The 14,492-nt window shown below is 48.5% G+C and overlaps 1 protein-coding gene across 1 annotated transcript in view; it reads left to right on the forward strand.

Annotated features, from left to right (window-relative positions):
• The window catches only part of PARP6 (poly(ADP-ribose) polymerase family member 6), a 60,895-nt gene that overhangs the window by 23,843 nt on the left and 22,560 nt on the right, over positions 1 to 14,492 (forward strand). The window contains exons 10-14 of the mRNA XM_015419722.1: positions 2,650 to 2,745; positions 5,805 to 5,897; positions 8,684 to 8,809; positions 10,144 to 10,209; positions 10,804 to 10,871. Coding sequence (XP_015275208.1) covers positions 2,650 to 2,745; positions 5,805 to 5,897; positions 8,684 to 8,809; positions 10,144 to 10,209; positions 10,804 to 10,871 — 449 coding nt within the window. The remainder of the gene's footprint in view (positions 1 to 2,649; positions 2,746 to 5,804; positions 5,898 to 8,683; positions 8,810 to 10,143; positions 10,210 to 10,803; positions 10,872 to 14,492) is intronic.

Raw genomic sequence — 14,492 nt, forward strand, 5'->3', positions numbered from 1 at the left:
TGGCATTGTGTGTAGGATAGCCAGGAGATCCTAAGATTGTCTGGCAGCCAGTTGTTCTAGCTCTTTTGTGTTATGCACCACTAGGTGGCGAGCTAGACTCTTTTTTGAGGCAAGAGATGTTTCAGAGGTGGTTTGCCTCTGTGTCGCAGCCCTGGACTTCCTTGGAGGTCGCCCTTCCAAATACTAGTCAAGGCCGAACCTGTGTAGCTTCCGAGATTTGATGGGATCGGGCTAGCCTGGACTATCCAGGTCAGGCGGAGAAGGGGAACAAGGCTGTGAGACTATAGCTTGCCTATGGCCACCTAGTAAAATCATAGCAGAGGCAAGATTTGAACCAGGGATTTTCTGATACATAGCTCACGTTGCAGTCGTCCACAGTTAGGTCAGACTGGAGCAACTCTGGCTTAGGATTGCAGTGTTGGATTCTTCGCTATACCAGCTCTCGTCACACTGCATACTGCGAGGCCACCTCTTCACTCAAACCATAACAGGAGCCCCCCAACCGCAGCAGATGTGATGCACCTCCCGACACCGTTTGCACCATGTGCGCTGGGCATAGATCAAACGTGGGCTTGGTGTTTACCAAGGAGTCATTTGATGGTCTGAGCTAGCTCACCGATGAAGAGAGAGCATTCAGGATGCTGAGGTTGGATCCAGTCAGTTTTCCCACTAAAGGGAGGAAGGGGCTCTTTTTGTAGCAGGAACTCCTTTGCATATTAGGCCACACCCCCTAATGTAGCCAATCCTCCAAGAGCTTACAGAGCTCTTCTTACAGAAGCTACTGTAAGCTCTTGGAGGACTGGCTACATTAGGGGTGTGTTGCTTAATATGCAAATGAGTACCTGCTACAAAAAGAGCCCTGCGGGACAGTCTCAGGCCACCTGAAAAGGTTTTGCTGGAGGTCATGGGACTCTCAAGGACAAAAGCCACAAGAAGATGGTGGCGGATAAGGACAGCTGGGAGAGACCAAGTGGAAAAGCTGGTTGGATCCATCCCGTTGACTGTTGCTCTTCATTTTGTTCCAGTTACCCCTCCAGACAAGAGGGCAGTCTGAGCCGTGTGGATTCTGCGCACCTGATGCCCATTAGGGCACTGGCTTTGCCAGTCTCTGCAGCAGCCGTGCTAAACCAAAGCAGAGCAACGAAAGTTGTGCATAACCTTTGCACCTAATTGGGACCTGTTTTACACACCCTCCACCCCCCAAACAAAACGGCGCTTTCATGCATGGCCCTTTCCTTTTATTTTTTAGCTCATTTGACCAAAAGTCTCAAGCTTTTAAACCACAGCGAAGTTAAGAATTATAGCAACATTTATTTTTATTTTATTTTATTCGATTTGTGTCCCGCCCTCTCTGCATAGCAAGCTCAGGGCGGGTTCCAGACATACCGATCTGCAATAATGCAGATTTACACTTAAAACAAAATTCATGAGTACAGCATTAGTTAAACTCACTAAAATCCGTAAAACACTAAAAACATACAATGTGCCTCAACAAGGTGGTATTAATTCCGGCGATGTTACAGTTTCAGTCGGCTTCTAGGATCTGCAGTCACTGGAGGGGGGCCAGACCGAAATGGATGCCCGATGCCATAAAAACATAAAATATTGCATAAAACAGATCCAAAGATACATTATATAGTCACCAAGAATCATCACAAAATTATAAATATTGCAAAGTAGGAAACTTTATAGATACATATTCAAATAGAAGATAAAATATCCCAGTGGGATTAATATACTAACATGAAAAAATATAGAAAAATGATATGAATAAAAGAGAATTAACTTTCTGCTAAAATCTCCAGAATCTGGAATTAATTATAAATTAAGGGCCCATTAGATCATATAGACTAGGCCATCGTTTCATTGATAGCTAACACAGACATATTTCTTCGGCGTTTAAGAGAGGTTACTACTGTCGGGTGTTTTGCGACAGAGCAGATTATTTCTGGATCAGAATCTGCCCAAAAGTGGAGCTATCACCCAGGGTTCCAGAGGAAGTTGATATTTAAACAGAATCAGGGTAGTACAGAGGGACCTTAGGACTTCCCGTTGATGGCAGAATAGTAAAAGATGGTCCAGCGTCTCTATTGCGCCAGAAGCACAATCGCATAACCGGTCCGAGTGTGGCATTTTCACAAAGCGTCCCTTTTGCTCTGCAGTCGGGAAACGGTTTAATCTAGCAAGCACAAAGGCATGTCTGTGGCTAAATAATACTAAATAATGCCATTTCCATCCACTTCAGCGACAGTTTGCAAGCGGATGTCGCCATTTCACCTACCCTGTTTCCCCGAAAATAAGACCTACCCCAAAAATAAGCCCTAGCAGGATTTCTATGCATTTGTAGTATAAGCCCAAGTGTGTCTTCTTGAGAAAAAATAAATATAAGACAGTGTCTTATTTTTGGGGAAACACGGTAGTAAAATCCAGTTGCAAAGTGCATTGGAAGTGCATTGGAAGTGCGTTAACGCGGTGTGCGTGAAAGTGCCCCCCAAAACACATCTTTGTGGTTTAGCTCTACAATACAAGGTGAACCTGTGGGGAAGCCGCTGTCTCAGCAGCCCCTGAGATCACGCTGATGGGGAAGGGGGGAGAGACCGCAAAGGGGTGAGTGCGAAGCTGATCTGAACCTCTTCTGTTCTTACCCAGATCATGAAGTACGCGGAGCAGAGGATCCCGACCCTGAACGAGTACTGCGTGGTGTGCGACGAACAGCATGTCTTCCAGAACGGGTCCATGCTGAAGGTACTTCCTGCTTCCTTTTTAGGCGCCGGTTCCTCAGCCTAGCAGCCCAAATGGGTAAAGCCGAGGCAGGTCCCATTTAGGGAACGATTGTCCTTGCGGATGTTAAGTGCTCCGGCTGAAGGCTCACAAGGAGCTCTCTCCATCAGGAACAAAGTCTGAGTCCAGGGGCACCTTTAAGACCAGCAAAGTTTTATTCAAAGTATAAGCTTTCATGTCCAGGCACACTTCTTCAGGTACAGTGAAACAGAATTTCCTCAACCATTACATATAGAAAAGATGTATGAACTGTATAATGCTATATTTTCGGAACGCAGAATTAAGTTTGTGGGAACGTTCCCGAGTGGATTATAAAGACAGGACAATAGGTAAATTAGAAATCAATCCAACGGGCATATTGTAGGTTATCCTCGATAAATTGGTTTAAATGTTATTCCTTCCCTTTGTTATGATGTGTTGTATAAACTTGTATTATGGGAATTAAAAGCAAAATAAAATATTTAAAGAAACACACCATTACAAATGGGAAGAGAGAGGGTGAGGGGGGTTTGTTGTTGTTCAGTCGCACAGTTGAGTCCAACTCTTTGCGACCCCATGGACCAGATCATGCCAGGCCTTCCAGTCTTCTGCCGTCCTCTGAAGTTTGCTCAACTTCATGTTCGTCGCATCTATGACACTGTCTAACCATCTCATCCTTTGCTGTCCCCGTCTTCTTTGACCTTCAATCTTTCCCAGCATCAGGGTCTTCTCCAGTGAGTGCTCCCTTCTCATTGGGTGGCCGAAGTCCGAAGTATTTGAGCTTCAGTTTCATTCTCTGGCCTTCCAGGGAACAGTCAGGGTGGATTTCTTTTAGGATTGACAGATTTGATCTTCTTGCAGTCCAAGGGACTCTCAAGAGTCTTCTCCAGCACTATAGTTCAAAAGAATCTATTCTTCAGCCTTCCTTATAGTCCAACTCTCGCAGCCATACATGACTACTGGGAATACCATAGCTTTGACCATGCGGACTTTTGTTGGCAGGGTGATGTCTCTGCTTTTTATCATGCTGTTTAGGTTCGCCATCGCTTTCCTCCCAAGGAGCAGGGGGGTTAAGGCGGCCTTAATCCAATCTCACCTATAACCACACAGTTCCTTATGCATCATGATTCTAGCCAGCCCTTCCTGGCAACTAACCCCCCACCCTCTCTCTTCCCATATGTAGTGGTTGAGGAAATTCTGTTTCACTGTACCCGAAGAAGTGTGCATGGACATGAACGCTTATACTTTGGATAAAAAAACAAGGTGCCCCTGGACTCAGACCTTGTTCGGCTGCTTCAGACCAACATGGCTGCCCACCTAAATCTTTCCATCAAGGTTACTCCTGCAATGGGGAGGGGCTGTAGCTCAGTGGTAGAGCATTTGCTTGGCATGCAGAAGGTCCCAGGTTCAATCCCCGGCACCTCCAGTTAAGAAGGATCATGTAGGAAGCGATGTGAAAGGCCTCTGCCACACACCCTGGAGAGCCACTGCCATTTTGAATAGACGAGACTGACTTGGATGGACCATTGGAGTATGAGGTAGCTTTGGTATAAAGGCGCTTTATGTGTCCGTGTGCATCCAGCTAAGCAAAATTTGGACCGAGGTGGGGATCTTGGAGGCCTCGATTGCCTTAGGTAAAATAAGAATCAATAGTGTAGTAAAGGTAAAGGTTCCCTTGCTCGAAAGCCAGTCGAGTCCGACTCTAGGGTTGCGGTGCTCATCTCCGTTTCAAAGCCGAAGAGCCAGCGCTGTCCGAAGACGTTTCCGTGGTCACGTGGCCGGCATGACTAAACACCAAGGCGCACGGAACGCTGTTTCCTTCCCACTGAAGTGGTCCCTATTTATCTACTTGCAATTTCTTGCTTTCGAACTGCTAGGTTGGCAGGAGCTGGAACTAGAGACGGGAGCTCACTCCATCTTGCGGCACCCCGGTCTCGAACTGCTGAACTACCGACCTTCCACAGCCTGCAGTTCAGCGTCTTAACCACTTGAGCCACCGCAACTCCTCAATAGTGTAGTACCATGCAGTTATTCCAATTTTAAGCCCTGACCTGGAAGCTAAGTCGGGTCATCATCCCTGGCTGTTATTTGGATGGGCAACCTCCGAGGAATACCAGGGGCGTGACCCAGAGGCAGGTAATGGCAAAACCGCCTCTGAAATAGCTCTTGCCTTATAGACGTCTATCTTGCCACCTAGTGGTGCATAACGCTAAAAAAGCTAGAACTCTGGACTGCCAGACAATCTTAGGATCTCCTGGCTATTCTACACATGCTGCCATATGATAATTAATTAGTTAATTCCAGTTTAAGCCTCTTTTTTTCAATAGTTTTAGACTGGAATAACTCTGCATAGGATTGCCCTAGAAAGAACTGGACATTGAGTTAAAAGCGTGTGAGGTCGTGGTGGTACAATCAAAGCCGTGGGCCTTGAATTGTCTTCTATCTCTGGGTGGCTACGAATAGGTGACCAAGTGCTAGTTTTTCAGAGTTTGCGTAAGGATCACAGTGATGTGGCACTTAGAGGACTCCAGTCTCAGTGGCCTTAAACTGAAGTAACTTCAGACAGGATTGCACCAGCGTTAATCATCATCAGTTCTACTTCTTTACGCTCCTTTTCTAGAAATGTTCTTTTGCTCCAAATAGAAATGGAAAGAAGTGTCGTGGTTAAGTGCGCGGACTCTGATCTGGGAGGACCGGGTTTGATTCCCCACTCCTCCGCTCGCACCTGGCTGGATGACCTTGGGCAAGCCATAGTTCTGATAAGAGCTGTCCTTTAAAAGGAGCAGTTTCTGTCAGAGCTCTCTCAGCCCACCTACCTCACAGGGTGCCCGTTGTGGGGAGGGGAAGGGAAAGGAGTTTGTAAGCCGCTCTGAGACACCTTTGGGTAGGTTATAAATCCAATCTCCTCTCCTCCTCAATCCAAGAGGTGCTACATTGATGGCAGACTGGCACCTTCTAGTTGTCCACCCGAGGGGAACTTAGCTTGCCTTGCAAAGCGGATGGGGCCTTCTCTCGCTAACCTAATGGCTTTTGTCTTCCCACAGCCGGCTGTGTGCACGAGAGAGCTCTGCGTCTTCTCCTTCTACACTCTGGGTGTGATGTCCGGTGCGGCGGAGGAAGTGGCCACGGGAGCAGAGGTACGTTGGGCTGAGTGACAAACCGGAAGGGAGGGCTGCTGGCCAGGCCCGGGAGGGGGTTGAAGAAAGACAGGACCCATGAAAACAGACCAGAGCTGTCCAGAGTCTGAGCTTAGTTTTCAGGACTGCGTGTGTTGCTTTGGGGTATTTGTGGTGCAGCTCTTTTCCCGTATGCACGAAGACATCCCTTTCTACAAGCATGGATGTTTGGATGTTTGGTTCTGGATACAGTTCCCTTGGGGATGTTAAGAAGACACTTGGTTCAAGGCTAGCTCCAGGTTTGGGGGGTCTCTCAGTGCTCCCCAATCCAGTGCCCACCTAATCCATCGTGCGTGCGTTACGTGCCGCCAAGTTGCTTCCGATCTATGGTAACTCTATGAATGAATGACTACAAAAACATCCTCCCATCAACAGCCTTGCTCCGGTCTTGCAGACCGAGGGCCCTTGTGGCCTCCTGGATTGAGACAATCCATCGCATGTTGGGTCTTCCTCTTTTCCTGCCGCTTTCAACTTTCCCCAGCATTTATTGTCTTCTCCAGTGACTGTTGTCTTCTCAAGATGTGACCAAAGTACAGTAGCCTCAGTTTAGTTATTTTAGCTTCTAGGGAGAGTTCAGGCTTGATCTGATCTAGAAGAGGAGAAGAAGAAGAGAAGAGATTGGATTTATACCCTGCCCTTTACTACCCAAAGGTGTCTCAGAGCAGATTATTATTATTATTATTATTATTATTATTATTATTATTATTATTATTATTATTATTATTATTATTATTATTATTATTATTATTATTATTATTATTATTATTATTATTATTATTATTATTATTATTATTATTAGCTAGGTGACATCAGCTTCTCCAGGTCTTGCAGTGCCACACTGCCACCGCCTGGCCGGAACGGCCCATTACAGGCTTCTCGGAGTCGAAGAGATTTTTCTTAGGCTTTCAATCTTGCGAGCTGAGCATTCCGGTCGCCAGCTAACACCTCCCCTACCGGGGGGGGGTTTGGTGTGCCCACCCTCTCTAAGGAGTGGTACCCATTTTATCTACTCGCCGAAGCTTTCGAACCGCTGGGTGGACGGCAAGCTAGGGACAAGGCTGGTAGCTCACACCAACACGGGGCTAGAACTGACAGCCATACTGTTCAGCTCAGATGTTACTAACCAGAGGATAAATCCTCTGTGCCACCGCTTACAAACTCCTTTCCCTTCTTCTCCCCACAACAGACACCCTGTGAGGTAGGTGGGGCTGAGAGAGCTCTTGACAGAAACTGTTATTTTTTCAAGAACAGCTGTGCCAGAGCTACGGCTTGCCCATCCAGCCAGGTGCAAGTGGAGGAGTGGGGAATCAAACCCGGTTCTCCCAGATTAGAGTCCGCGCACTTAACCACTACACCAAGCTGGCTCTAGAACCCACTGATTTGTCCTTTTGGCAGTCAGTATCTACAAAACTCTCCTCCAACATCACATTTCAAGGGAATCAGCTTTCTTCATTCTCCAACTTTCACCCCCGTACTTAGTAATGGGGAATTGCATGGTATGAGTTAACTTGATCTTGGTCGCCAGTGACACATCCCTGCACTTAAGAACCTTTTCTAGCTCCTTTGTGGCTGCCCTTCCCAGTCTCAGTCTCCTTCTCACTTCTTGGGTGCAGTCTCCCTTTTGGTTGATGATGGAGCTGAGGAATAGGAAATCTAGAACCATATCCATTTCTTCAGTTTTGTGAGTGGTGAGGAGCCAGTTTGGGTCTTCAGTTAGGAGTGTGGACTCTAGTCTGGGAGAACCGGGTTTGATCCCCCCACTCATCCACATGCAGCTGCTGGTGTGACCCTGGGTCAGTCACAAGTTCTCTCAGAGCTGTTCTCTCAGGGGCAGTCCTCGAAAGAGCTCTCTCAGGCCCACCTCCCTTACAGGGTGGCTGTTGTGAGGAGGGGAAAGAAAAGGAGATTGTAGGACGCTCTGAGACTCCTTTGGGTAGTGAAGGGAGGGATATAAATCCAACCTCTTCTTCTCTCCAGACTTAAAGTTGTGTCATTCCTCAGGAGTCATTACTTTTGTCTTCTTGATGTTCATCTGTAATCCCACGTTGGCGCTTTCCGCTTTAACCTTCACCAGGAGTTGTTTCACGTCTCCTGTTTTCTGCCGGTGATGGGGTGTCGTCTGCATGTCTCAAATTGTGAATGTCCCTTCCACCCAGTGCTCCCTCTAAGCTGAGTTAGTGTGAGCTAGCACACCATTCTTTAGCCTCCAGCTCACACATTTTTGTCTTAGCTCAGGGAGGAGGAGGGCTCTGGAGCAAACTAATTTATGCCTAGCCAAATCGCTTGCTCACAACTTTAATGCCAGTTGTTCACAAAGCAGAATTTTTGCTCACAAGACTCCACAGCTTAGAGGGAACATTGCTTCCACCCCTTTTCGTTCCACCTTCATCTGATCATTCGTAGGGTCTCCATACATTGGAACTGACTCGATGGCCCGTAACACACATATAGCCTACCAGCTAGGAAGGCAAAGGCAAGTTGATTGGGAGAGCCACTTGGGAAGGCGGCCTCACCTCTCCCATCCCTGGAATGAGATGAGATGATGCTTGACCCTTTCTCAGCACCTTCCCAGACTCTCTCTCACATTGAAGAATCCACAGGATTCTCTGCTTTGTCTTCATGGAAATTAGATACCCAATTGTCTCTGGCTGGGTTCTCAGGGCGGAGGTGGGAGACCGAATGAGGTGTTGGGATGCAACGGTGCCTTCCTGGTCCCTTCTACTGTTACCCTTCATTTCTTCCCCCAGGTAGTGGACCTCCTAGTGGCCATGTGCAGAGCGGCCTTGGAGTCTCCGCGCAAGAGCATCATCTTCGAGCCTTACCCCTCCGTTGTGGATCCCAGTGATCCCAAGACCCTTGCCTTCAACCCCAAGGTTGGTACAAGTTGGCAGGTACAAGGCAGGGAACTCTACACACATGAAGCTGTCTTATACTGAATTAGACCATTGGTCCACCAGCGTCAGTGTTGACTACTCATACTGGCAGTGGCTCTCCAGGGTGTCAGGCAGAAGTCTTTCCCATCACCTACTGCCAGGTCCATTTAATTGGAGATGCCAGGGATTGAACCTGGGACCTTCTGCATGCAAAGCAGAGGCTCTACCACTCAGGCAGGGTCTCCAGTAGAGGTCTTTCCCATTACCTGCTGCCTGGTCCTTTTAACGAGAGATGCCGGGGATTGAACCTGGGACCTTCTGTATGCAAAGCAGAGGCTCTACCACTGTGCCAGGGTCTCCAGTAGAGGTCTTTCACATCACCTTCTGCCTGGTCCTGTTAACTGGAGATGCTGGGGATTGAACCTGGGACCTTCTGCATGCCAAGCAGAGGCTCTACCACTGAGCCAGGGTCTCCAGTAGAGGTCTTTCCCATCACCTGGTCCTGTTAACTGGAGATGCTGGGGACTGAACCTGGGACCTTCTGCATGCCAAGCAGAGGCTCTACCACTGAGCTAGGGTCTCCAGTAGAGGTCTTTCATATCACCTACTGCCTGGTCCTTTTAACTGGAGATGCCGGGGATTGAACCTGGGACCTTCTGCATGCCAAGCAGAGGCTCTACCACTGAGCCAGGGTCTCCAGTAGAGGTCTTTCCCATCACCTACTGCCTGGTCCTTTTAACTGGAGATGCCGGGGATTGAACCTGGGACCTTCTGCATGCAAAGCAGAGGCTGTTCCACTGAGCCGCAGCCCCTCCCTAGAGTATTCCAGGGCTCATGTCAGGATTTGGTTCAGAGTTGACGTTCAAAGCCCACCATGGCCATTTATGGAAACGGGCTAGCAAAATGGCACGTTGCAATCCAACTAACCGCGCTGCTGTCACCAAAACCAAACAATGATTTTTTTGATTTCTGCTTGCCAGTGGCAAGCCATGATGATATGGTCTCAGGGTGCCCTATCTGTGTCAATCCTAGTCACAGCAATCCTGTAGAGGGTCGTTGTGGTGGAGTGGTTGGTGTCGGACTAGAATCCGCGAGACCCGGGTTCAAATCCCCACTCTGTCCTGGAAGCCTGCCGGGTGACCTTGGGCCAGTCACACTCCCAGCCTAACTTACCTCGCAGGGTCGTTGTGAGGATAAAACGGAGGCGAGGAAGACGACGAAGGTCTCCAGACCTTCCCTGCCCTCATGGCTTTCTTGGCATTGATCCAGCAAAACACGACCAGACCCCTTCCGTGCCTGACGTGTGACCTTCTCCCCTTCTTTTGCTCTCATAGAAGAAGAACTACGAGCGATTGCAGAAAGCCCTGGACAGCGTCATGTCAATCCGTGAAATGACCCAAGTAGGTACCGACAGGGTTTTTTTTTTTGCAGACTTCATGTTCTCCTTGATGCCTCTGTCTACTAGCTTTGCACTTGGGGGCGGTTTAAACACCATCGCCAAACACCCGTAACGTGGCATTTGCCTCTTTCTCTGTAATGTTGCCATTGGATGCTTGATCCCTGGAAAACAGGGACGCCCCAAATGAGACCATATGAACCTCCGGCCCCATTTCATGCGTGCACCAGTGTTCCCTCTAAGCTGAGTTAGTGTGAGCTGGCTCACAATTGTTTAGCCTCTGGCTCACATATTGTAGTCTTCGCTCAGGAAGGAGGGCTCCAGAGCAAACTAATTTATGCAGGAGCCCAATTGCTCGCTCACAACTTTAATGTCAGTAGCTCACAAAGTAGAATTTTTGCTCACAAGGCTCCACAGCTTAGAGGGGGCATTGGCGTGCACACGTATGCACAAGGACTGATCCGAGATCAGGAAGAGGTGCATTTTGCAAACAATGTGCTGTCTACATGGCCATCCACTGGTTTCGCTTAGCTGTGGTGTTGCAAGGTTCTACTGGCTGTGCTGAGGCCCTTGTGCTGCCTGTGTGTTTTCTCGACAGGGTTCCTACCTGGAGATCAAGAAGCAAATGGACAAGTTGGATCCTCTGGCCCACCCTCTCCTTCAGTGGTAAGGCAGACAGCAACATTATAATACAGAGTTTTCTAGGAGGCCTTCACTGAAGAAGTGCCGGTGTGGGAAGAAAATGTTCTGTAGGCATTGAAGAGGTCTAGGTGGGAGGTCAGGGGCAGTGATGGAGGATTTAGGTCAGAAGCGAGGGACAGCGATGGAGGATGTAGGTGGGAAGTGAGGGATAGCGATGGAGGATCTTGGTGGGAAGTGAGGGACAGCGATGGAGGATCTTGGTGGGAAGTGAGGGGCAGTGATGGAGGATGTAGGTGGGAAGTGAGGGACAGCGATGGAGGATGTAGGTGGGAAGTGAGGGACAGTGATGGAGGATGTAGTTGGGAAGTGAGGGACAGCGATGGAGGATGTAGGTGGGAAGTGAGGGACAGCGATGGAGGATTTAGGTGGGAATTGAGGGACAGCAATGGAGGATGTAGGTGGGAAGTGAGGGACAGCGATGGAGGATTTAGGTGGGAAGTGAGGGACAGCGATGGAGGATGTAGGTGGGAAGTGAGGGACAGCGATGGAGGATGTAGGTGGGAAGTGAGGGACAGTGATGGAGGATGTAGGTGGGAATTGAGGGACAGCGATGGAGGATGTAGGTGGGAAGTGAGGGACAGCGATGGAGGATGTAGGTGGGAATTGAGGGACAGCGATGGAGGATGTAGGTGGGAAGTGAGGGACAGCGATGGAGGATTTAGGTGGGAAGTGAGGGACAGCGATGGAGGATGTAGGTGGGAAGTGAGGGACAGCGATGGAGGATGTAGGTGGGAAGTGAGGGACAGCGATGGAGGATGTCAGTGGGAAGTGAGGGACAGTGATGTAGGATGTAGGTGGGAAGTGAGGGACAGCGATGGAGGATCTAGATGGGAACTGAGGGATATTGATAGAGGTAATCCAGGTACACCAACATGGTGTAATGGTTAAAGTGTTCAACTAGGATGTGGAAAACCCAGGTTGGAACCCCTACTCATGCCACGGAAGCTGGCCTGGTGACCTTTGGCCAGTGAAGCACTCTTAGCCTAACCTACCTCACAGGGTCATTGTGAGGATAAAATGGTGGAGAGGCAAATGCTGCCAGCTGCTTTGGGTCCCCATTGTGGAGAAAGGCAGGATATAAATAAAGTTAATTTAATTTTGCTGGAGATTTGAGACTGTGATCCTAAGCAAACTCACAATGAAATCTGTTCCACAAAACTTCAGTGTTCCAAGCTGTAAATCTCAAAATGTCCTTGGTGGCAAGAAATAAAACAGAACTTCAAGAGCGGGGAGCATTGCAGAGGAGACCCAGCTAGAAATTCTGCAAACAGTTAGAGCTCCCAAGTCCTCGGAGTAGTAGAGCTGAGATGGGGAAAACATTTGTGCTCAGATCACGAGAACCTGCATGTTTCAATTTCAGAATTTCAGTTTTGGGCAAGTTTTCCGATTTGGGGTGGCTCGTGCCTCCAGTGGTCCATTTTTATTTTGATTGGATTGTTTGTACCCCACATTTCTGTGTGCTTAATACACTCAAGGGGCATTAAAAAGGTAAAGGTTCCCTTGCTCGAAAGCCAGTCGAATCCGACTCTAGGGTTGCGGTGCTCATCTCCGTTTCAAAGCCAAAGAGCCAGCGCTGTCCGAAGACGTTTCCGTGGTCATGTGGCCAGCATGACTAAACGCCAAGGCGCACGGAACGCTGTTACCTTCCCACCAAAGTGGTACCTATTTATCTACTTGCAATTTCTTGCTTTCGAACTGCTAGGTTGGCAGGAGCTGGAACTAGAGACGGGAGCTCACTCCGTCATGCGGCACCCGGGTCTCGAACTGCTGAACTACCGACCTTCCACAGCCTGCAGTTTCAGCGTCTTAACCACTTGAGCCACCGCAGCTCGCATTACAGTCTTAGTAAAAACGTCATTAAGATACAAACAGCCGTGCAGGAACCGTAAGAGCTGCCGCACGAGGAACGTAATGGTGGTGGAGAGCACCGTCAGGTCGCAGCTGCCTTATGATGTCCTTGTAGAGTTCTCAAAACAAAGGACATGCAGAGATGGTCTGTCGCATGTGACCCTGGACGTCCTCAGTGGTCTCCCATCTGGCTGGGGCTGGCCCTGCTTAGCTTCCGAGATCTGATGAGATCAGCCTAGCCGGGCCATCCAGGGTAGGGCGGGAGACGAATGGAATTGGTTTGCCTCTGCGTAGTAACGCTGGACTTGCTTGGTGGTCTCCCATCCACGTACTGACCGGGGCCGACCCTGCTTAGCTTCCGAGATCTGACGAGATCGGACTAGCCTGGGCCGAGGAATGTCATTCATAGAATCCTAGAGTTGGACGGGGCCATTCAGACCCGCTAGTCCAACCCCCTGCCCAGTGCAGGACCAGCCTAAAGCATCCCTGACAAATATTCATCCAGCCTCTTCTTGAAAGCTGCCAAGTGAAGGGGAGCTCACCACCTCCCTGGGCAGCTGATTCCGCCTTTGAACCACCCTGACCGTGAAAAGGTTTTCCCTAATATCCTATCCAGCTGATCCCTTTCTGCATGTAATTTAAACTCGTTGGTTCAGGTCCCATCCTCTGCTGCCAACTAGAACAGCTCCTTGCCCTCCTCCAAATGACATCCTTTCAAATATTTAAAGAGAGCCATTATGTCCCCCTTCAATCTCCTCTTCTCCAAACTAAACATTCCCAGGGCCCTTAGCCTTTTCTCGTAGGGCTCAGTCTCCAGACCCCTGATCATCCTCGTTGCTCTCTTCTGCACTGTCTCGATTTTGCCCACATCCCTTTTGACGTGAGGCCTCCAGAACTGCACACAGTACTCCAGGTGTGGCCTGACCAAGGCTGTATACACAGAGGGGCTGTGGCCTCCTGCGATTTCGATGCTATGGCCCTTTTAATACAACCCAAGACTGAGTTTGCTTTTTTTTTTGCCACCGCATCACACTGACTGCTCATATTTAGTTTACAGTCCACCCTTACCCCAAGATCTCTTTCACATACACTGCTCCCTAGAAATGTATCCCCCATCCTGTATTTGTGCTTGACATTTTTGTGGCCCAGGTGTAATACTGTGCATTGTCTCTTTTGTTGAATTGCATCCTGTTCGCAACTGCCCACTTCTCCAGAGTATTCAGGTCTGGTTGAATGATCTCATCGCTTTCATTTTTGTCCTGCCCTTCTTCCAAGGAGCTCCAGGTGGCTTCTCTGGGTCTCCCCTTTCCCGTTTTACCTTCACAACAGCACTACGCTGAATTGCGAAATCCTGTACCTAAACTCTGTTCTGAAGTTCAATCAATCAATCAATCAATCAATCAATAGACCTTTAATGGCATATACAACATTAAAATCAGAGACAGTACATGACACAATCAGCTAAAAGTCTGAGATAATTATAAAATCATAAAACGGAGTTTCCCACGTTTTTCACTCTTATCACATCAACTAAAAAATTGGCCACTGCCACAGTAATCTCTACTGTTGTATCATTCAATAGAATTTGACATTTTATTTTATTAGGAAGGTGATGTTTACCCTGCAACCAAGTATTTAACCATTTTTCCCTAGCAGATGCATGCAACGAAGAGTCTAACAGTATGCGATCAATTGAATCAAGAGAGATAGAGCCGCAGTCACATCTCCGTTCATGCT

Source organism: Gekko japonicus, unplaced genomic scaffold (genome assembly GCF_001447785.1).
Source record: "Gekko japonicus isolate JY-2015 unplaced genomic scaffold, Gekko_japonicus_V1.1 scaffold1843, whole genome shotgun sequence".
Taxonomy (NCBI): Eukaryota; Metazoa; Chordata; class Lepidosauria; order Squamata; family Gekkonidae; genus Gekko; species Gekko japonicus.